Genomic DNA, 24,796 nt, shown 5'->3' on the forward strand with positions numbered 1-24,796 from the left:
AAAACTGCAATCCGTCCAAAGATTGGCCTTAAATGCACTCTGCTCTGATCTCTGGCCATTAAAAAACCAATATACGAGCTGATGAGTCCAAACTAAAGATGGTGATGCAAACATCTCTTAACTGTTCTCCTTTTAATCAGCAGGAGTGAGGTCTTAAGTGTGAACTCACTTTTCCGATATTATTGTCATTTTGAGATCAGTTTATGCCGCTGATGTAATGATAATATAATAGCATAGTAATGCAAGTGCACCCTTCCAAAGAGAAATTCCCTTTTTAATTATTTCCGAAAATTCACATTGGAATTAGAATATCGGAACTGTATTAAAATATCTTAAATAAATAAACCCATGCCACCAAAACAATATATAAATGTGAGCAAAAGTTTACAATGTATGTGCAGGGGCTTATAATGGCAGGGAAACCCCTGCTGTTTATTCTGGCACTGTGATGGTGACATTATCCATGTAAACAAACGTGCATGTAAACAGCAACAAATTATCGAGGTGATGGGAATATATATTGTAAGATAAGTCAATAATGTCACTATGGAGAGTTTGGAAAACACACACACACACACACACACAAACACACACACACACACACACACACTCCTTTCATATTCTTCGCTCAACCCTTCCAGATTGCACTCATGATGTTGTTTTCCCGCCATCTGGCAGCTGGTGGACGTTAATCCTCGTGCACATGGTTGATCATCTGTAACATGCGATATTTCCAGGTGTGGAATAAAAAACATCTGTGTAATAATGCTCGCATCAGGAGGGGCTCCCCCTGGTCCAAGTTCGGTAATTAGCAAGGCCCTGTTATGAATCTCAAACTGTCTCAACTGCAGCCAGCAGGGTGTGGCTGGGAGACTGGGTTGGGGGAGTGAGACGGTGTCTGTCATGACAGCTGCGCCAGTGGTTGCAGTCTCTGTCGTGTAAACATCACGTCCAGGCTTTTTTTGGTCATGCAATTCTGTTTTCACCGAAATATGCGGTTGCTGTTTCTGAGGAACTTTTATTAAAAAACTATTAGATCTCTGTGCTCCAAATGTATTTTCCATACTCTATTTTGGTTGGTGGAAAATTAGAAATTAGTGCTAGCTTTGTGCTAGCTTCTTGCTCCGAGCAAAATCCTAATTCTCAGCATTATTCACGCCAGAGGGCTGTGTTTGTTATAGAAACCCTGACTGATTGTGACAAGCATTACAAACCAAAACTAACACCTTAAAATGTTTCAATGCTCTGGACAGGCGTGGGAAATGTTATGCAACTCTTATGAGACATAAGCTTCCCTTGTTCTTATCCCACTTAATATATATTAAATCCTTAAGTACCGCGAGTATTAGCTTTCCATTTCCTTAAATTGTGAACTAAACATCCTGGAAAAAGTGGAAACGTCGATGTTATTCTTTCATGTATCTGCTCCTCAAGGGCAAAACTGCTCGATTTACTACTGATTCCCTGTTGCGTCACTACCGCTGTCTTAAAGGGATAGCTCGGGCCTTTTGAAGTGGGGTTGTATGAGGATCTGGTCCACAGTCACTGTATTACGTAAAGTAGAGAACAGTCTGCACGCGCCCAGTTTGGAGAAGCAGACATTAGTCCCCGCACTGCAATACTACACAAAGCAATGTACTGAGGACGGAGGCAGCAGCAAAAACATATTTTAGACGCCTAAAAGAAAGGCCCACCTAAAACTTTAAGTGAACGCTGTATTTTTCGCTGATTTACCTTGATGTGAGAAAGCCATTTTCCGACGGGAACTGGAGCCTTGTATGAACTCTTGTATGCTCTTGCCAAAGCCACCAGTCATTTCACCTCAAAGAGACATGGAGTATGTGAGAGGAGGGCACACCCCACCTGCATCAGTATTCCTCCTGCAGCATGTGAGCATATAGTGCCTCGGTTTCACACCGCCAACACATTAACTGTTGCTTAACATGCTGAGCTTTTATCAATGGATGCAGAAACATGTACTTGTGGCTTTTGTGATGAGAGATTGATGAAGTGACTTAGACGGGCGGATGGTAATTGGAGCTAACAGAGGATAACTTAAACATCTTTTATTAGTAAAGGTATTTCCTTTACTAATTTCCTTTAGGTGACTTTTCCTCCTGGCAGGCAGCTGCAGATCAGAACCAGTGTGTCACCTAACGGGCTGGGAATTCCCTCTCTGAAAGGTAAACAAACCATGTTGGAAGAATACAAATGAATCGGAGATGTTAGTTCCTCTTATGGAAAGTAAACAAGCCGACAGACGAACGGAAGAAGCACAAATGCAAAGTTACGCAGATGCCATGTTTGTTTTCATACAGAGGCAGAAGGTGTTAACCAGAACACATCAGCCTGGGTCTGTACTGCATATTGATTGTATTCTGCAGCCATAATGTTACATAGTGTACATTCTGTGATATTGTTTGCTCCAATACAGCTAGGGCCAATCGGACGTCTCAGATGATTGTGGAAGAGATCTAACAGGCTTAGCTACACAATACTCTGAAGCAGTGTAGAAGTGTTTGGGTTTCTCAGAGGATTTTGTTGAGACTCTGGCTGCATCTGTTGTATCGGCACTTTGATCTGAACTTACCTTTTGTCAGTCAGAGTTGGCCTCTGCTGCCAATAGTGAGCTGCCTCTTGGGACTGTGAGGAAGGTTGGCTAAGGGCAGCACATGACTGCAGCTCATTGTTGCACAACTTTGTCTCTCTTTCTGTCTTTGGTTAGATCTCTCTTTTTTGTCTGTATCTCTCTCACACACAATTCCTCCACATATTCTCTCTCTCTCTCTCTCTCTCTCTGTCTCTCTCTCTCTCTGTCTCTCACAGACACACACACACACACACAGTGCCCATTTGATATTTATTTTGGGGCACATTATATAAGATGTTTGTGCTGATGGGTTGGTCATTTTCATCATTCAAGGTCCTACAATTCTACTTTGATCATTTATTTTGCAATTACTTTATTTCTGAAAGGTTTTAATAAAACAATATGAGTAATTTAAAGAGTAAGTCACCCCAATTACAATGGGGGAAAAAAAAGAAAAGGCTAAAGGAATCCTGGTGGTGGCCATGGAGATATTTTTGTGCTATTTATATTTTAAGATATTGCCTGTTGGTTTTGCTCAAAACAGTAAGAAAATAATGCAGACCATTTTAACAGCAGCATGTCTTTGCAGAAGTTCCCCTGTTACTCCAGATTACATGAATATAGTTTGCATAGGGATAATCTTTTCAGTAGAAGTAGTTCCTGTGAGGTCTGTCGAATACCTAAAGTGACCGGGACATTGTTTCCGGAAAGAAAAATGAATGTTGAGTTTTTGAAATCTCATTTTTAAAAGCTTTGAGCAGCACAAATGCAATTCAATTCCATCCTCCCCCTGCACTGTGCTAAGAGATGGATATCTAAAATTAAAACTACCTGCATGCTGAATACAAGATCCAAGCAGAAAATATGTTGACATACGGTTGAACTGGCCGTTTAATTCTAAACGTCTTATTTTATCCTGATCTCTTTGGCATGATTTAAGGAACAGAGAAACAGGCTAGGGTCAAATATTTAACACATTTTATACATACTTGCGTGCATGTACAGCACACACAGACATAAACATTCCCTCTCCTCTGGCTTCTCACTCTCTACACATGCGAGCCCGTCTCTCTCCCCTCCCCAAAGTGCCCTTCATGTGCATTGATTTTTTTGTGTTGAAATAACGAGACTCCATGGCACTGGAAGGTCAGGTTTCTGCTGCCACAGAGCTGTCTGAGGTCGGTTTGCTTCTGATGCCACTGCCGTGCATCCCACAATCTCACTGGCAGCATCAGAAGCATCTGCTGGAGACCAGAGAATGCACTGTGCACACCCATCACAGAAGTCTATAAAAATACAGAAATTCCCACAGAATGTAGATGTTCCTCAATGTGTCAAGTGTGAATCATATATAATGCGATATAAAAATAGGTTTAACTCAACAACTCAATAGAAGGGTGCATGTATTTCATCTTGAACAAGCCCTGACAACCAAAAGATAGATATTTTAAGTGAAAATAGACATTAAAGTGCTTATGTTGTATACACAAGCACAGAGTTGGGTGTTTTTCTAATTCTCACAATCTGCCGATGGGTGTTAGCGCTGTTGTTATCAGATACTGATGGGTGTGTGGCATTTGTCTGCACCCAGGGAGACCCACCCCTGAGCACAATCTAATGAATGGAACATCATCTCGTCAATCATGGGCTTTGTTCGGCTCTCTTCCAGCTGTTTGAACTCGGAGACGAGGATAATCTCAACTAAGGGATGAGGTTTTTACTTGTCAGCAATCCTCTTTTCTTTTCTTTTTTTTTTTGCTTTATTGTTCCCTCTTTTGCATGACGGCTCTCACACTGTTTTGTTTTCCACCTCTTCGTTTTGTCTGTTCCCCCTGGCTGTCCCTTAGAAAGAGAAAAAAAGGATTGTTTTTCAGTTAAACTGTTGCCCTTAAGATGGTGAGAAATGGAAAAAGAATAACTACAAAATCAGCATTTCCAAAGCAGGCTCAGCAGTTTTTGTCAAGTAGCTATTGAAAAGCGATTAGATTTATTCAAAGGGGGGTTACATTTATCCCCATGTGTTGATGATTGATGTTTTGGACACTGCAGATGTACAAATCAGTATGACGTTTACATCTTATCTAGTTTCCAAAATAATACATGTTACTGTTGATTTAGTCTGCTCAGAACTTCCCCGTTCATTATAGCACAAGAAAGGCAGAGATTTGTACTCCGTGTGAAATCTAGACGAGGAACCTACTTGGAAGATAATAATGAAGTAGTGGACCTTTTCTCCATAACAGTGCTGTGCCAGAGAAATGTCAGTTAAACTGTGACTGGTGTTGGCTCCCCTGACGAGACAGGAACTTCATTAAATGCAACAAAATAAAAGCATCCGAGCAGTTGCGTATTGTTGTAAAATCAAGCAATTCTTTTTAATTGAATGTCGTCTTTATGAGTATGCTGTAAGAAATAAAAATGCAGCTCACTCTCTGGTTTAGATCATTTTATGCCAAAAGCGTAGCTGCTCATAAATCGACCTCCGTTTCTCTACATGTTTGGTTTTCCTCAATTGTTGGTTATCCTAAAATATCTGTTGTCCACAATCCATTTGGGTAATCATCTTTGTCGATTTTTGTGTTCAGATTCTGGTTGTATGTATATATATATATATGTGTAGCCATTTGGAATCAGCTCAATTGTTGAAATGACAGGTTTAGTATCGGCCCTGTGGCAAAGCCAATCTCTCTAATTGGTGGCTGCTACCCGACCTAAAGTCCCATGGAAACTGCAAATGGACTATTCTGGAATAGGATATTTTATTTGGCCGACTGTTTATATGCAATTCAGCTGCTGTAAGTAGATGTTTATACCTTTCTTCATCGTGTAATCAGCTATTTGGAGCCCAATCTGCTTTCTGTTGTACAGCTAGACCTGCCTCTTCTGTCGCACGATGACACAGTCACCGTAATTGGTAGGCTGGTAGTGTTAGTGCAGATAAAGGTGTAATTACAGATCTGCATCCTGTGTTCATGGGTGCGTGCAGACATTTCATGTAACTGTTTAGATGCAAAGACATTCATGCAGGCAGATTTACAGCCAGGCTGCATGTCTTCAGTATTCGTAAAGGTTCATTTTTTTTCATCAAGAAAGATATCACTGCTGCTTCTTTTACTCTGAAGGTCAGCTTTAAATGTGCTGTCTCGGTGCTGCAAGATTTTTACTCCAATCTGCCAAACCGCTATGTTATGGAGTATAAAATATAACTGGGATTTGTCAGATTGTAAGTATTTCTTATATGAGGCTACACATAAATGACCACAATGGAAGTTTTTTTTTTTTCTCTTCCCACAAAGGGAACCTGGCTTCTTACTGAGCTGAGGCTTTGTCAGCACTGTTAACAGGTGACCAGGGTGCATATAAACACAATCAAAGGGAATTGATTCAGCCCAGAATCTAATACGTTCACCCTTAAAAATGCACTTAGGATTATTGGAGTGATTGTATATAAAGCATCCTGACTAAATCACTAAAGTGTATATTGTAGTCAAGTATCACGTTCTCCATTCATCATGACTCCTGAGTTTCCACACCAAGCATGTTCCCATTCTGTAATGCACTGCATCGTCAGAGCAAATTTTTTTTGTCTTCGTTTTTTGGCTCTGTGCAGCTGAATGCAGCCAACTGTCTTGCTTTTTTCTTCTTTTTTTTTTTAATGAGACAATGAAAACCAACACGCAACCTCAACCAAAAATTCTTCACTCTTCATCTGTGTCTGTTGCAGGGCGACAGTATTTATCCACCCGTCGCCTTGCAGAAATGAGGTCAGAGGGTTGAAAATGAGCTGCTGGTTCAGACCAAACTCTGTAATGCACCGGCCCCGACAAGCCCCTGAGCCTGTGATTGATCAGCCCGCTGTTTTGAGGCACACTGATGTCGCAGTGTATTCGATGGGCGGGGCTCACGTGATGCTGCTGAGTGGCCAGGCACAGGGGAGTAATGTGATCAGGGGACGCTCCTGTGTGCCTGCTCGGCTTGACACACAGTGAGCCGTTTTCAAGGGAGAATGACACAGCTACGTCACTTTGTTCACTTCAGACTAACCAGCAGAGCTAGGATGCTATTTTTCCTCATCCTGTTGAGCATCACGATCCCTCAGCGCTTGCCGAACCCATCTCTGCTGCAGCTAGCATCTCCCTCATCCAGTTATGTCAGTCTCATGTAAAGCTCCCAACCTCCAACCCCCTAACCACACATGCAAATGGGCCCACTATACGTCCTCCTGAGACACTGTTGCTTTAAAGAGCCACTGGTCTGGCAGATTCATGCAGGACAACAAATAATGTATCAAATAATGTTGCTCTTTTCCAGGTTGTCTTAAACGGTTGAGCGGGTACATGTCGAGGCCTTTTTTCCAAGGGCACTTTGACAGGACCCTCGGGAGGATCAAACTTACTGCCTGACCTTTTATATCATGAGATGGCACCCACCCCCCACCCTCACCACCACCAGCAGGCCACCCTGCAGAGCCATATCTGAGAGGTTAATTTGTGAAACTCCTTGTAGCTGTCTCAGCCCCGCGGCTATATTTTTAAGTGCAATCTCATATGGAACCATTAAGTTAATTGCATTTGTCTTTGTATACTCAATTTGAAGGCAGGTGGACAAGGCGTACTTTAGATGATTATCTTGGATGGAATATTTAAGGGGTGATTTTGATCCTTATGAAAATTGTATAACTGCTGTATTGGGGAGATTCAAATGCTTCCTCTTCCTTCTTGTTTCCATCCGACGTCCTTTCAATTGAATAGGTCAGTGGTATTCTCTATTTTTATGTCTCATTTCAGATTAGATTATCATTTATCCTCGTCTAAATTTGCCTGGGCTGGGAGGAAATGAGCACCCTACAAAGACGCTCTTGTCCTTAGTGATCCGGCAGGGTTCTAATTTTGGCCCCCTGAGTCCAGCAGCCGGCTTCTATTAGATTATGGCCACAGAGCAGATGAGACATAGGTGATGTATTATAGAGCATAATTGGAAAATTACTCATGAACTTAGGAGCTCTTTGACCCAGAATAGCCATATGTCGTTCACCAACCAAAAGGCTCCTTTAATGCATTGCTGTTGATAGTCTGATGTTTGTTTCAAAGTGAAGGAATGTCATGGGAAGAACTCTTTGTCTCTTTTAACTGCCTTGTTTGATGTTGAGGTTTCAGCGTCGTTGTAGAGAAAACAGTCTCTGGTAATGACGTCTCAAAAAACTATAATTAGCTTTTATTTTTTACTTGTACCAGTCCCTCCCAGTTTTATTACTTTTCTTTGTCAGATGCAGTATAACAAATGACTTCTACCTTTGTTTAATAAACATTTTACTACTTAATATTGACAGTACATTAGTCAGCGGAGGAAATATTACAAGAAGCACCTCGGGGTAAAGTTATATTTTCTACTCTTTTCTCTATTTCTGTGTTGTGGGCTGACTTGATGGAATTGCTTCTCAGTGGTAACATACATCATCAGACCCATTAGTGTCAGTGATGAGCCATGTAGGCTATTCCGTCAGCCGACTGGACCAGTCGTCTTTCTTCTCCTTCTGATTCTGACAGTCTTGTGTGGCAGTTAATCAAAAAACATTTAGGCCATGCACAAAAACATGAAAATGAACCAGATTACATTTTAGTTTTGAAGTTGTGTCATCAGAATTTCAGTCATTAGGCCTGTGTGTGTTTTTCCATGCAGCTCTCCACTCTGGCGGGGGTGGGGGACGGTCTTTCTACAACAAATCAATATATCTACCCATGTTAGTGGTGCCCTAGTGCTCACCGCACTGGATGAAAGCTTTTACAAAGCTTTTTGTGGAGAAAGGAGATGATGCCTAACCAGCCTATGGAGAGTGGAATCTCTCAGAACAATGGTGTAATTTAGGAGCATTGGGGAGGGGAGGCCTCCCTGTGTGGCGATGGGCCTGGGCATCTCACTGATGTCCACTGGGCTGGAGACCCCACAGCACAGGCCTCTTCTCCCTCAGGCATGGATGTGACCTCATTCAGCTAACTGGGCTTTAGAATACCCCCGCCCTCCACCCCACATGCACACACGCTCACACCATGTTTTGTGTGTGTTGTCTGTTTCTCGCAGTGGCTGTGTCCCTCTGTATGGTCAGCTCACATTATGACTCACACAGGACATCAGCCTCTTCTTAAAGGGCAGTTGGACCTGTGATATGCTTTGTAAGGGTCTGATATAGAAAGACAATGGTGGGGAATAAACTAAATGCATGTGTATCTGTTAGGAGTGGGAAGTTACTTTTCAGATATGATTTAAAGAGCTAAAGCAGTTGATTAATGGGTGTTTTAAGTCATTTATTCACTGATTCCAGCTTCTAAAAATGTATTTTTCTGTTTATACATCTTCGTGTTGCAGACTGTGTGTTTGTTGGACAAAACATATAATTTTAAGACATCATTTTTCTTTGCGTAGACACATATTTGATTAAATATTGATTAATTATTCAATACCTAAATTAAATGTTGCTTGCACATTTAAAATAGTGAAATCACATTGTTCTTGTATGAATAAACAAAACATTGCATTTTCTGTACAGCGAGTTTTTGTTCTCCCTCCCATCAGCTTGTGTTGCACACAGCACCATGGGTCGATGGATCAGTGGGCCGCCCACTCTCTACTCCTACAGCTCAGTGTGCGCCGCCTCTATTTGGCCTCCTGCCTAGTCTATTTGCAGCATCCCCTTCTCAGATTCATCTTTTCTTTGTAGCCTTTAGATGCAGATATCAGGGATGTCGCACATAAACAATAAGACTGCACGGCCATATTGTTTTCACAGTCCCACAATGCAACTCAATAAAATCAAACAAAGCACATTGACCCTTGAACAGAATAACTTGGATCATGGGCTGTTGAATCACTCATACCCTGCGGCCCCAAAAAGCCGAAGGATACTGTTTTCTCTCCTCCCTTGAGACAGATCCCTCGTCTGTATTGATCAGAGTGCAGGCTGAAAGCTACTGAATACCAGACTCCATGCAAGGCAAGGTCATGTAAGGGCGTTAAACCCTCAAACGAATTACACGCTGCCCTTTGACTTTAAGAATTGTGATGACAAAAGGAAAGATATTTAAGGATGAATTTTGGATTGGGTAGATTATTACTTTCTGTAGCATACGATTGCACAGCAGGTACATCAGCTCTTAGATTCTCAAGACAAGCAGAAAGAAAAAAAGCACACGTGATGGGTTAAACAATCAATAACTTTCTTCTGTCTGCAGATGGTCGGTTACACCAGATGCCCCGTTCTGTCGGGGCAGATGTCACCGGCTCGATGGCTCCGCTGACCGGTGAACGCAAGTCCTCTGCCCCCATCCACTCCAGCCAGCCAGTCCTCTTCACCTTCGATGTGCCTGTTCGCCACACACACCACGGCTCCCTGTCCAACAGTGCACCCCAGGACTACCTCCTCCTCCACCAGTGCATGAGCAGGAAGACAGAGAGTGCACGGTAAAGGTCTCGACCCTCAGGCGTCCTGTGTCAGTTTCCTGTTATCCCTTAATGCAGGTCAACGTACAGGTTTACGACGTTTCCTCAGTTTAGATGACCCTAAGGGTTGGAACTACCGTTGCAAGGGAAAATTATCCAACTGCTTTGTGTATATGCACGTGTGTGTGTGTGTGTGTGTGTGTGTGTGTGTGTGTGTGTGTGTGTGTGTGTGTCAAATCATTCCGGAAATGTTAGAATGTATTTCACAAGAGCTCTGATTGAGGAAGTGCCAATTATTAACAATGATATTAAATTGAAGAGAATATTCTAAAATGAAAATATTCTAAAATGAGTAATAGATCATATTGAATAAATGTTTCAATTGTTTTTGTTATTTGCTAAATTTTGATTCAACATGAAAAATACTTCAGAGATAGATGGGGATAGGCAATATGGATACTATTTTCTGACACAGAGTAATTTGATTTTATATTGCAATATTGATAATTATTTAATGATAAAGTGTGGGTTTTTGGTCCGCTGTATGAAATATCAGAATAATATAAGTATTTCATCCCAATAATGCAAAAAAGCAGACACGTATTTAAACAATTAGTCGATAAATCATAAATCAAAAGTGTGTGTGTGTGTGTGTGTGTGTATATGTATGTGGAGACATGCATGCTTATCTCGGCTATATGCTGAGCGGGAGAACAAAAGAACCAAGTGTTTATGTGAAATGCTCTCCTGAGTTTTCCATTAACATTCACCTCACCTCCTGCTGCCGCCGTGCCCGCTTCCAAGAATCAAAAGGCAGCTTTAATAATGATGCCATTCAGCAGATAGCCGGCACAGTAGATGATCAATGAGGTTGAGGCGGCAATTCATCACTCCTATAGGTTTGGACCCGCGCGGGGTAGAACTGCCCTCTCAGCCACACGATTTGCACATAAATCTGCTGTGTTGGACCTCTGTGAAACCAAAGCTCACAATCCATCTCATCAGCTTTATGCAGATATTTCTGTCACTTCTTCACCAGCTTCTGCTCCGTGGGTCTGCTAATTAAGACAGGCATCTGGTGGCGGGCTATGATTCACGTCAGAGTGAAACTCCGCCGGTCTGATGGCCAACGATATGAATTATTCTATGTAAAAAGCCCCCATGAAGCCACAATGATGGAAGGCAGAGAAATGAACAACATCATTGATTGATGATTGAAATCCGGAGGAGACAGAGGAAGAATTGATGAAACACAACGTGCCATCTGACTTGAAAAAGGAACATAGTCAGAAAGAGCAGAATGTTATGTCAATATTAATTGTGTTACTTTTGATGCATTATTCATTTAAAATGGTTAAATTTATGATTGAGATTGAATTAGGAACCTGCAGTATAGCTAACGCATGCAGACCATCCCAAGGAAGATCAGTACAGACATAACGAAACGAGTCATTGAGGATATCTTATCTTTCCATTGGCCAACTAAATCGGACCATTGCTCAGCTAACTGGCTAGAAATGTCTAAGCTGTAGGTCTGCTCGAGTTGGCACTCAAGGTCAAGCCCTACAAAGGAGCCAGAATAAATGAGGCATGTCCCTTGGGTGTCTCACCGAAGCTGAGGAACTGTGGGAAAGTCATAGCATTCTACCTCTTAGCACAGATGCCCTCTCCCAGTCAACATGCAGACAACATATAAACACATCAGCTTTCAGGGAAATGTTAAGAATATTAAAATTAAATGTGTATGCTAGAGCTGCACAAATGTGCTCTGACAGTGATGACAAGGTGTATTGTTGTGTTTTAACTGTGCTGAGACCTGAAATGCTGCAGTGCCATCTAGTGGCTATGTGGATATGTCCACTGGAAGTGCATTAAATGTTACTGCAAAAAAAAGATAGCTGTAAACCATTTGCCATTGTGGTGATCGGTTGGCATTGGAGTATGAGACAGATGTCTGTTTTGGAGGGAGCATTTAGGCACTGTGGGAAATGGGGACCATAAAGACTTAATGTGTGCTTTTGTGTAAAACGTGTATATGTCTCTGTCCATGTTGCAGGAGTGCCAGTTTCTCCCAGGCCACGCGAAGCAATCTGTTTGTTGGGAGCGACACTGCGGTGCAGAAACTCTCCCATGGCTTTTCCCACACTCTTAATGGCATGGGTGCTCAGTTGCACGGCTTCTACAGCCTGCCCAAGCCGGGGAAACACCAGTTACCGGGGCTCGATGACGAGCAAGAGGCCTGTTACGTGCTTCCGCGAGGTTACAGCGCCGAGGCACCGGCTCACGGCGGTCTAGGTGAGGCGGATCTGGAGAACGAGGAGATTTACACCTTCAAGACGCCCTGCAACGCCCTTGCCACCGCGCACAGCAACGAACGCCCGACTGACAATTACGACCTTCCTACGCCTCCTGGCTCCTTCTACCAGATCCCTCGGACATTTGATAAGAATCACAATGCCTTGACGCCCTCCAGCTCTGAGTCTTCTTGTGCTCCTCCCAGGCCCCCTAAACCTAGCCAGGGTTCAGAGGGGCAGTGGGGGAGTCCCCAGTCTGCAGGGAGCCAGAACGGAGATGTGGCGCCTGCGGTGTCGGTCATCCCACGCAGGAATACTCTCCCTGCTGTCGAGAACATCAGGCTGCACAGAGGTACGCTGAATGCAATGAGAGTTTTAACTGCTTACCTCATACGCTCCTTCTGAACGACACAAGATCTTTTGGAATTGCACATTTGACCGGTTTCCTGTTTTCAAATGCACGTCTGACTTCATCAGTCCGTTCTCTTGTGGTGCCACACTGATTCTGCACTTCCGCTTCCTCCCTCTCTCACTCACTCTTTCCCTCTTCCTCTATCTCTCATTTTACTGATTCAACGCCAGAAGCTGAGCAGGAACAAACGGGCCAGTCTAGCAGACAGTGTTCTGTTGAGACGCTAATGAAATTCAAGCCATACAGCCTGCTCCAGAATGCCTCGTTCCAGGCTGATAAGCAATGAAAAAAGAAAAAACCCTCGCAGACACAATGTGCGGCCTCTTATTATGCTGTGTTCTCTGCTTCGCCAAGCCCATGCTCAGGCCTTGTATAGCCAGAGACAAGCAGTGACCTGTGACCCTTGTTAGTGAGGCTACTGGCTGTTCACACACCTGTGCTGCAAAGACTAATTATAAATCAGTGAAGCTTTTAATTAAATGTCACTTGTGTTCTGTTTGTTTCATTAGAAACGCGAGTTTTCTCCTTGAGATGTCAGGCGTTTTTGTCTATATCAGCCTATTTTTGCACTGTATTATTTCACTTGAGGAGACGTGTTTTTCTTCTTCTTCTTCTTCTTCTTTTTCTTCTTCTTCTTCTTCTTCTTCTTCTTCTCCTCAGAGTTTTTGTCGGTTGTTGATATTGATCTCTCTCCTTGCTTCTCTCCACAGGCTCCTCCTTTGAAACCAACAGCCATCACCGTCCCATCCATTTCAACAACTCCGGCCAGTCTGTGGAGTCTGTCAATGACGGGTTCAGCTCCTACCTGGTGAGTCTCCCTTCAACTGCACTCCCTCCTCAGACAGATGCTGTTAGTGTGGCATCATAAACTGCAGAGATAGAAAAAGCATCTCTACCATATTTACTCAAATTGAGTGCTACAGTTTTCCTGCAATATTGAAGCCAGAGAGTTTAAGAGAGTAATGCACCCTCTGTCTCTTTTGACAACAGAGAACCAAAGCACCTCTGACTCGCTCAGACAGCGGCAACTCCGATGACAACTATGTGCCCATGAATCCTGGCTCCTCGCCACTCAGCGCTGCCCAGGCTGACAGCCCTAAAAATATCTACATCCCGATGAGCCCTGGGCCACATCACTTTGATTTCCCAGGATTCTCTGCAACATTACCTGCCCGTAAGGGGAGCAGCGCCTCCCTGTGTCACCGGCCCAGCCGCCTCAGTGATGTCACACCACCACCCATCAACCGCAACCTCAAACCCAACAGGAAATGTGAGTTTTTGACAGCAAAGCTCAACGCTGATGTTAAAGTTTGGGTAGTCTTGTTTTTATTTATCGCGATTTTTGGCTTTAAATGTCTCTAACACCTGCACTGTTGATTGTTTTCACAAAGACAATGATTTTTTTGTTGACAGTGTCTGCTCTTGTTTTCCACAGCGAAGCCAACACCTCTTGATTTGAAGAACAATGGGATCATTGATGAGCTGCCATTTAAGAGCCCAGTCACCATGTCCTGGACACGGCCCATGTGAGTCTCATATCAGTCATTCGAGCTAGGTTCCCTAAGGCCACACACACATGCAATCAAACTGTGTCTCTCTCTCACACACACACACACTCACACTGTCTCTCTCACACGCACGCACGCACACACACACACACACACACATACACACAGTGGATGATATATATTTGTTTCTGCCTGAGGTCAGAAGGTAGAAGCACTCACAGTCCTGTCTGCTTTGTTTCAGGCCTGCTATGAACTCCATGTCCTCGCAGCATTGTCGACCGATCTCGACGCAAAGCATCACCAGCACCGACTCTGCAGACAGTGAGGAGAATTATGTGGCTATGGTGAGTCCCCCTACCGGAGGGGAGATCAGGAAAGCACATTGTGCTCTTTGTTTTGAATGATCCACTTGTTTTTCTGCTAGGCTTTACTCTGTGTGAGTGAAACCCCCCTTTTCTCGTCCCCATTAGCAGAACCCAGCGTCTACCTCCCCAGCCGTGAGCGGCACCAGCAGCCCGGCCCCTAGGAAGTGTGGCAACGTGGACTACCTAGCGCTGGACTTCCAGCCTGGGTCACCCAGCCCACACAGAAAAGTAGGCAGATGATTTTGCGGCCTCAATTTGTTCTTTGCAATTGTTCTTATTTCTACCGCAGTGCAGTTCGCCCCGTCGGCCAGAATCTTACTCCTGCTTATTTATCATCCCGCAGCCCTCTACATCCTCCGTGACCTCAGATGAGAAGGTGGACTACGTGCAAGTTGACAAGGAGAAGACCCAGGCACTGCAAAGCACCATGCAAGAGTGGACCGATGTGCGGCAGTCTACTGAACCTGCAAAGGGGGTCAAGTCCTGACACTGACCTGTGCAAAACAATGACCTTACGTCAGGCATCTCTAGTATCACGTGTCTATCATCACTATGAATACTGGTTGGGCTTGATGAGGACTGAAGTATTTGGACAAAAAGCCATAACCTATCCTATGCCTGTTCTCTGTGATGATTTTTACTGCAATGCACTGCTAACATGCAGGATATCAGGCCATATACAGGTGAAGCATCCTGCCAAAGCTCTTCATGCAGATTGTTCGAACAGTCCGTGGACAATTGATAATGTGTGTGAAAATATCATCCTTACTTATCAATCCATCCTTTATGAATTCAATGTTTCCTCAAAGCTGTCCCCCGCCTCACCAGTCAAACATTTTGCATCTAGCAGGTAATTTACCCAATTGCTGCCATTTAAAGGGGCAGCAGAGGCTAACTGGTCGATAACCATATTAATATACTGTAAGAGTACGCTTACTGGTCTCAGGAATGCCAAAATGCACTCTAATTTTGGCATGCAGGCAGACTCTCTCTTTTCACTTCAATCTATCATTTGTGCTGAGCCTTGCAGAAGCAGTGAAGAGATTATTTTCACTGCGGGCAATCATTTCAGTCTAGCAGTGCATGTCTGGTAAGAGGAGGAAGAGGAGGGGGGAGAAAATACAGCCTTACAGCTACGTAAAGGCCCGTGTCAGAAGCCCTAATGATGACTGCACATGGCTGTTACCTCGATTTGAATTAAGTATGAGCCCAAACCATATTTAAAAGCTGTCGGGCTGGATGGCAGGCCAATTATTTCAATGCAGGTGCAAAGTCTAAATGTACAGAAGGAAGAGAGCAAGACTGAAAAAACAGAAGAAGAAGAAGCATCTTATTTCTTTGTAGGTTTGACTTCAGTGGGCAATTCACTTCAGGTAGTCTTCTAATACATTTCATCGTAAATGTGCACTGACCAACAAAATGATTGAATTGGAGGAGGTAGAAACAAAGCAGGAGTTGTACTTTCCAAGGAGTTCAGATATCCCCTCCCTCAATCTCTCTCTCTCTTTCTCTCTCCCAAGAGATAAATAGAAGAAAACCATAAATACAAGCTAAGTAGGAGGAGAATAGCATATTTATGTTTTCCTGATGTATGTCTTTGGTCTTTGATGCGCCACACACTACAGCTATCTGTCTCTAAAGAGTATTTGTTTCCTGTATGTAAATTATTAATAGAATGACATATTTGCAGCACATCTTGTTGACTGTTTGATGCACTTGTCTGAGACAAAAGGTGCACTGCAGTAATGTAACATTGTGCTTTTCTCGCAGAGGCAGCGTGCCACAATGAAGATTTGCCAGTGATCCGAGTCACTTAAAAACAGTTTAGGAAAGAATGTTTGTCTTAATTTCCTAAACTCTTTTATTTGTTTAATTTGCCTTATATTTTTTATTTCAGTTTTGACTGTAAATTTTGCCTTGGAGAAATTGAATTATTCACAATATTATTCAAGTGAGAGCCATATTGTATTTAGGACAACTGAATGATCAGTTTGTAGTTCAACTTAAGTCCAGTATTTCATTGTGGGCTGGAACCACTAAAGGTTGAATGCCTATTTGACCTTTCTATGAATCGTGTGGCCATGCAGTGCTAGATGGTATTATGGATTATTTCATTAGGATTTACTTCTTAATGTTTTTCTACCATTTTTACTGCTTTTTGTATTCTTTTTATCATTATTTTTTACTGAAACATGTAAGCAAGTGATATTCATGAGGACGGGTTCAGGCTAAATTAAGCTAAGTTTGTTACAGCGTGTATTTTATTATTTTTTCTTTTCTTTTTTATTCCCAAATTGATTTTTTTTGTATCTATACATGAAATGGGGAGGCTGGCAGCTTGAGTTGCACTGGCAAAGCCCTTCTCAGGTGAACTGTGATTCACAAAGAGTGAGAGAGGAAAGAAAAGACTGAAGAAAAGCCTGTCTCCCTGTCAGTCTCTGAAGTGAAATGGATGTGTAATTTATTATCTAGAGATACCCGTTGTAAGCAGAAGAGCTGTGTACGTGTCGTAGTAGATTGTGAGTTGTAGTATGTTAAATGACAGCCTGACTGGGCGAGATTGAGAAGACTGCTCAGATCTACTGTCAGACTGTCACTGGGTTGACGTACTGTACTAGCGGAGATAATTTTTTAACCACTGTTATTGCTACTACTGTAAAGCATTTGCAGATTGCTTGTGTGTTAATTTATTAATTTATTGTGCATTTTGCAGTTGATGGTTGTAAAAAGGAAAGAAAACAACTATCAAACAAGGAAACCTTCTCTCTACTAACATTGATGTATGCAAACTGTCTTGATTTTGTGAAGCAATATGACAGACGATGCCAGTGCGATGGTAATGTGGTACAGTTCATGTGGGATACACAAGAATACAAGACTTGTTATGCCTGTATTATGGTAGACTTAAACTGTGGACATAGAATAAATCAAGAAGTGAAAGTTTGGTGTGACGGTTCCTCTTTAAATAAAAACCCAAACACTGTATTCTGGCAGCCACAATGCCATCACTCATCTCTCTCCCACACATTCTTAATTGGTGTTCTAATGCACAGGAGTTGAAGTCTGCTGCCCCCTGTTGGGTCGTACAGCAGCTGCATCCATTGGCATTGCTAAAGATAGATTAAGAGTTGGTGGAAGCTGAAACACACACAAACACAAGAGGTTTCAGTCAGGACAATTATTAGCACACAGGAAAGGTAACCCAAACTGACTTATTTTTTGTTTTACATTTAATGTATAATTACTAGTAAATATAGCAAGAAATTAGAATGTGGTGGGTTTGTTAAACAAATGGTATTGTGCTTTATGATGTGACTTTAATTTTCCAGTATGGAATCTCATTCACCAATTAACAAAATAAAATCCATCCAAATATGTCTATTTCAACCAAGACCCCAGTGACAGATTGACTCAGAGGAGCAGCTAAAAGTGCAATAAAAATAATATTTTTACTTTCCTTTCCTTTAACTAAGATTTTAACCAGATATTTACTAGCGTTCTGCAAGAATCCTGCTATAATATAGTGTATTTAAGGTGTTCTTAAGTATTTGCTGCAGGCTGTTAACGTCCATTGCCATCTCCATGTATTCATAATAACGGTATATTATAATCTTTTGACTACTAAAACAAAGAAGGGGGTGACCCTCAACGGCTAAAATCAAATTAAAACCTGATGTTTAGTCCACACTAGGTTTTTAGTTGCAGGACTGGAGGGCCAGTTTTAGTGTTTCACAGGTTCGCTGTCCTCTGTGCTTCTTTCTGTGTGGACTTTGTGTGTTCTCCCCACGTTTGTGTGGTTTTCCTCTGGGGCCTTCAGTTTCCTTCTGCTTCACAAAAACATGCATCCTGTCTCTGTGAGTGTCAGTGTGATGGTTGTTGCTGTGAACCTTAGTGTGCTGGCATCCAGTACAAAGTCTTCATCGAAGTGTTCAGGGTAAGTCTGCAGCCACATGACCCTCCACTTAAACCAGCAGTACAATGGACGCAAAACCAACTATATCCCCTTTACCTCTATTTCAATTTGAAAGGTGCTTAGTAACTTGAACTTTCCCCAGCTTTTTTGTATTGATGAAAACAAACAAGTAATGGCTTGCAGTTCACTGCAGGCAGAGCAGCCGCCTCCAGTTTCCGGGACATGAATGACCCTATTTGTACACGAGCAGGTCGGGAGCCAGGAAGGGGTTAATTGGTACATTGGCTTCTTCATTACAGTTGGATCGATTGTTTGGGTTAAAAGTCGTCTTTATAGGATGTTGTGTGAACGTATGTATTCATATGTGGGCCGTATTTGTGCATGAATATGGTGTTCCGTGATGTAACGTGACAAGTCAAATTAACCAGTGAAAGTTCAACTGAGCCACAACTTGATTTTATTATAACTGCAGTTTTTATTTTCTGATTTGTTTAATCTGCCGTCTCTTGCGATTTTTTAAAAAGAACATTATATTTTGTTTTTAACTTTTTGCTGTTTTGAAGTCTGATACATTACATTGTTGTATGTGGTGTTTGTGAAACTTTTACCCTGCCATCTTGACCAGTATTCCTTATTAATCAGATTAAAAATATCAGTAGGATTAACCTGGTGTAATCAGGGTATACATAAATACTGCACATCAACGTTATAGTGTCAAAAATAGACACGTTCATATTTTTTACTACAAGTAGTAATTTGTCTGTTCCCTTTATTCCATTTTTTTCTGATTAATTTAATTTGAAGAGGACATCCGGTGTAACTAACTGAGTTTGTGTTTGATTCTACTTGATTATTTTGATATATCAAGAAACATATAAAGCGCCTACTGTATAAACCAATCAGAAACAGTCATATGGGATCTCAAACTCCCTCACAATACAATATTTTAAAAATAACACTAAATCTGCCTCATCTGCTTCATCAGCTACTTTCTACATGCACGCGCCCCCTCGGTGTCACGCGCCCCCTCGTTACGCCCCCCTTGTGCCTCGCTGGGCAGTTCTTCCTTCGCTCCACTAGAGTGTGCGTTTGGACCCCGCAACGTCCGCGTGAGTGTATCATGTCAGAGGAGGAATGCTCATACAATGAGGGTCTGTGTATTGTAGTTCCGCTATCGCCTCGGTGCACCACACGGACAAACGCTTGTCAATGGACTACTTGAGACGGATCTCAATCGGCGTATACGCGACGGCTCCGCGCGTTTCGGCGGCGCGCTTTTCTGACTTGTAATCTGCCACCAGAGCCTCCTCATCCGGGTGGAACGAGAAAGACGGCAGAGAAAGGACTCGAATCCAAACCGAAATGCCGTGAGTCTCGGAAGTTTCGTGAATGTCGTGCGTCGGTAGATTCTCCTCTTCTGACGACCGATCGCTCACTTTGAATTCTACAGTTTTGCGGTCTCACTCCTCTTTTTTTTTTCCTTCTCTCTCCACCCGGACTATTTCACAAGTGAAGCACATTTGAGATAAAGTGGGATGGCAGTGTAGCGCGGATCTCCCCACCGATGGAAGTGAAGTTGTGCGTGCTGTGCTTGTGAATCATCCCAAAGGATTCATATTGAATGCAGTTTATCCGCGAGCAGAGGTTGAGTCGTTAAGGAGTGGATCCGTTTCCAGCTGTGAGTCCACGAGCTCTCCGTGTTTGTAAATCATTTCGGTTTTAATTACAAGCCCCGAGGACTCGATCACTAATACAATTCTGCAACATTGGGACTTTTTTTTTTTTTGTTGCCTCTGTGGAGCCATTGTGTGACTTTACACTGAGCTTATCTTACTTTACAGGCCAGTCTTGTAATCTCCCATCACTGTAACATTCCTATCAGTTTGACGAGATAATTGTGCAATTTCTCTTTGAACAAACATCATCGGCTCCGTCGTAATTCTCTCAAGTGACTTTGTGCGTGCAGTGTGGTGTTTTTCTTTTCCACATGGGACCATAGCTCAGTGCACACGTCTGGTCGTCTTCCATGCTCGTCCTGTGGTCCATTACAAGCTCAGTCTCTCCAAACTTGCCGGGCACCTGCGGGCATGGGAGAAGCGACCCCTGCTCAGTCTGCTGCAGGGGCATTCGCACCCATGTTGGGGGTCGGCTTGGGATCCATGCCCACTGGGGTCGGCAACGGGCCGGTGGCGGCCACCTCCAGAGGCTCCGCGGTGCCGCAGCTGCACAGCGCCATAGTGGAGCGTCTGCGCGCCCGCATAGAGCTGTGCAGGCGGCACCACTCCACCTGCGAGACCCGCTACCAGAGGGGCCAGGCCGAGAGCTCGGACCGGGAGCACGAGAGCACGCTTCACCTGCTCAACATAGTCCACCAAGGGCCCGGGAACCGAAGGGCGAAGGGCGGCCGGGGATCGAACCAGCAACCTCCAGAGTACAGCAGGGCCAACGGAGAGCTAAAGGGCGCTGAGGGCGACCAGAAGATATCCACACGCATAGCGGTGAGTTTTGGGGAGACCCAGTTGGTGATGGTGGTGACAATGAATGCTCATCATTTGCCACCAATGATGATGATGATGATAAAGCTTGAGGATGACACCATGGTGATCATGATTTTCTTTGACAATATGGCTGCTGTTACTTGTGATAAGAAAACAGTTAACGCTCTTCCCAAACATACAGGACAACAAAACTCGGGCATTACAAGCATTTGGGTCAATCTGCCAGTCAGCTGAGAGCTGTAGTTGATGTTTCTTTAGAATAAAACAAAACAAAAAAGAGCTCTGCTGTGACCTGAGATCAGTTAAGGCCCTGTCGAACCTTACAGGGCAATCAAATCCAGATCAAATGGCACGACAACATCTTAAAACAAGACTAATACACTCTTGGTTCCTGCTCTTGCTAATGTAAAGGCAGGGGGGCTTGACGTGGATGGGATGTACAGGAGCACAAGTGGTTTGAAAAGCAATCCATTCAGAGGAAATTGTTTTGGGGTCATGGGGATGTTTTGCATTTAGTGTAAACCATGTCAGCATCTCTATGTGCAGCTGATCCAAGCAGAGGGATGCAGACGCTTTCTGCGGCTTTTTTAACCCAATTTATATGCGCTGTTCCCTCATTGTGCCGTACACATAAGTCAGTTTGCTTTGTGTCGCGTGCATTACCTACATTCTCAAGAGGATACCACCTGCCATTGAACAGGGTTTCTCAAAGTGTTTCTTTAAAAAAAGAAAGGGGGAGGGGTGGTTGTTTGACCTTATTTTGAGAATCTTCAGAGAAAAGGTTATTGAGAATAAAGGACAGTATAGTTGTGGGATATTCTCCCTGAACAACAGACATAAGGTGGGGACACAGCGGGGCGTTCTGTGTGCCTGCTGGTGCTGATAGGACTGACTTCCTGTTAAGGGCACAGCCAGTGAGATGGGAGATTTATTTTGTTGTTTTCTTTCATTGGACATGAGGGAGTACAGCATCCAGACTATGAATTATTTCCCAAGCAGCGTTTCAATATGATGTCAAAAGGGTGAGAGCTCGCAGATGTTCCCGCTCTAGATTTGCTGGAGATGCTGGATGGAAAAATAAACAATGTAACAAAAAAAAAAAATGTTTTTCCAGTAAAGCCATAGAAGGGGCAACAATTATTGTTCCGTCAGCTCATTCATTGTGATCACAGGAATCGGACAGGGTGTATAGCCTCCACATGTCACAATGTTCACATGCAAGAAAAGCTTTTTCCATGATTTACGGTGCTAATATAAAGTGCAGTTTAGCGCCCTGGCTTTCCAGATATTTAGTTTTCATGCTGTCAGGTGCAGTGCAGCCCTGGAACATTATGATGGGAGGCAAGACACATCATTACGGATTATATTGACTGTCTAAAAGAGGTCAGGGAACATCATTATCATGTGCCGTTTCATTTTTACTGATGTTGACTCTGGAGTAGCGTGTTCTACATAAAACTGATGACTGCAGCAAGATGGTGAGGAGGAAATGAGATCCTGGCGTACATGTTTTTGTCAACCCTGAGGTTAACACGTTTTTCACAATTCGTGATGATTGGGTGAAGCAGAACAGCAGCCATTGCAGAAATCCCCCTTAATACATTTACACAGCTTCTTTCCAGCGTAAATACTGCAGAGTTATTTCTTGAATTTATTCAAATCAAGCCAAATAACTTGTAACTAAATACTTCAAGCGATTTTGTTTAAAAAAATATATATATATGTATAATCTCTCACTATAAACGGAGTACGACTTGTGTTTCCGATAGTTCCTGGAGTGCAGTTGTGCTTCACCATACTACATTCTTCTGAATTAAAGAGTAAGGTTTCTACAATGGCCACATCTGTGCATGTTATTGACTGTTCACATTGGAATTTGCGCTGGAAATGTACACCGAGCGAGGGGCAAACAACACAATGGATTATGACTGGCTGGGAGCGCAGAGTGAGCAGCACTTAACAACGGTGCTCATTGAGGCCAGATTAACAAAGGATATTCTTTTAGATGAAATTGGAGAAATGGGGAAGAAGAAAGACGAGAGCTTACTTATCTGACGACTCAGGAAAATGATTTCCCATAATGCCCGCGTGAACTCGTCGAAAGCCTTTTGGATATTTATGGATTCATAGATTAGGTTTTCTTTTTCTTTCCACAAACAGTTTTTCAATCTTTCCCTTCTTACCTGTACTAGTGAATACATTTGCCACATACAATGAGTCAGGATAGAGCTAGCTAAACATTAGCCTCGTATTACAATGTACAGACGTTAAGTTTCATCAGATCAGCATGCAGGCAGCCATCTTTCATTGCCCATCAACGAGTACACAAACTAAAGGCTGGACAAACAATGACACGGCCCCGCTGCGTGTTGCATGCCACGCATTGTCATGCCCTATTATCAGGCCTTTAACAAATGGCTCACTAAGCACCTTCTTGAAAGATGCGCTGGCCATGAAACCGTTTGAACCACAAGGCTTGCATATAAATGTTTAGAGCCACTGAATACATTTCCTGCACGTGTTTACTTAAAGTCCAACAGGCCTTGAAAAAGCAGTAGGCGAGGGATGCCTGGTGATTAACAGCCCTGTGTGCACGGGGAGGATTGTGTTATTACCCAGTCTTGTTCTAGTGACAGATCTGAGAACTATAGGCCTCGAGCAGCATGCGCTCGTAGGGAAAGTGCTTTGTATGCTGATGTGTTTGCCTGTTGTGTTTGCCCACTTGCAACTCTACCGCGTGGCGGCAGCTCTTTTTTTTATTTTAAAGGCGTTATGGTAACAGAAATCGCTTAACCCGCAATGTTCCCGCTTCAAATCTGGCCAAATAACTTTGCCTTTGTAATCCTCTCCCCTGTCCTTATGTTTCCTGTCACCATCTACTGTGAGTGGCGCCGAGAAGGCACAGTGCCCAAATACTCTTCAAGCTTTATGTGTTTGGCACAATTGCAGGATCCTTTAAAAAAGGTCAGCATTGGCAACTGCAGTCGGTTGTGCTTTTGTTGACAGATCAGATGTTCCTAACTCGGGGTTCAGGACCTCCACAAAAAGGTTGTAAGATAAATCTGATGGGTTGCGATATTATTAAGAGGGGAGGAAAAGCAGGAAAAAAAAATGCTGTTTACTTTTTCAGACTTTGCTCTTACTTAACCCTTCTTTCCATTTTTGTTCTTTTGATATTTCCATCTTCTGGACTTTTAGAGATGATTAAAATGACTTGCATGACTTGGATCCATAGTCTAGCTGTCCATCCAAGTGGATCACAAACCGAAAAGGTAGCAAACCACAATACAATGGTCGTGCAAGACAAATGTGCAGTGACACTTTATTTTAATAGTAAATCATTATGTGATTTAGTTTTTTTATTGTGTCACATCCTGTACAGAACAATTTTTGTGTGACCCTTTTTGTACTTACAATTCAAGTACATGTTGTTCAGCCAACAGGACAATGAAACTGAACAGTCACGCCTCTTGATTCAGTGGATCAGACCAGTGTATTGAGAGCCTGCTCAAATAGCACGGAGAAGAAGAAATGCCTTGTTACCCTCTCATGGTCATGTATGATGGATGGAGAGTGTGTGTGAGAGTGGGGTGGGGTGGGGTGGGCACTGTAAGTGCTTCCTGGCATACCCTGTTTGACTGTTGAACCGACTGAATCAGAGCTGCCGGTGGTCTGATCCCAGCCTGGCTCGGCTGAGATGTGAAACAATTAGCCCAGGTCTATGGGGGCCACCCACAGTGAAGCCCACGTCTTTACCCAGCCCCGTGGATGAAGCAGGGATC

The 24,796-nt window shown here is 43.1% G+C and overlaps 2 protein-coding genes across 2 annotated transcripts in view; both read left to right on the forward strand.

The window, feature by feature from the left end:
• The window catches only part of gab2 (GRB2-associated binding protein 2), a gene marked incomplete at both ends in the record, with an annotated part of 30,568 nt that extends 15,478 nt beyond the window's left edge, over positions 1 to 15,090 (forward strand). The window contains 8 exons of the mRNA XM_079224858.1: positions 9,817 to 10,045; positions 12,081 to 12,670; positions 13,441 to 13,538; positions 13,721 to 14,000; positions 14,166 to 14,256; positions 14,480 to 14,582; positions 14,709 to 14,831; positions 14,947 to 15,090. Of these exons, the coding sequence (XP_079080984.1) occupies positions 9,817 to 10,045; positions 12,081 to 12,670; positions 13,441 to 13,538; positions 13,721 to 14,000; positions 14,166 to 14,256; positions 14,480 to 14,582; positions 14,709 to 14,831; positions 14,947 to 15,090 (1,658 nt within the window). The remainder of the gene's footprint in view (positions 1 to 9,816; positions 10,046 to 12,080; positions 12,671 to 13,440; positions 13,539 to 13,720; positions 14,001 to 14,165; positions 14,257 to 14,479; positions 14,583 to 14,708; positions 14,832 to 14,946) is intronic.
• Positions 15,091 to 20,603: 5,513 nt separating this feature from the next.
• The window catches only part of maml2 (mastermind like transcriptional coactivator 2), a gene marked incomplete at its 5' end in the record, with an annotated part of 33,595 nt that continues 29,402 nt past the window's right edge, over positions 20,604 to 24,796 (forward strand). Inside the window, one exon of the mRNA XM_079225003.1 lies at positions 20,604 to 21,014. Within this exon, the coding sequence (XP_079081129.1) occupies positions 20,604 to 21,014 (411 nt within the window). The remainder of the gene's footprint in view (positions 21,015 to 24,796) is intronic.

Source organism: Taurulus bubalis (genome assembly GCF_910589615.1).
Source record: "Taurulus bubalis genome assembly, chromosome: 10".
NCBI lineage: Eukaryota > Metazoa > Chordata > Actinopteri > Perciformes > Cottidae > Taurulus > Taurulus bubalis.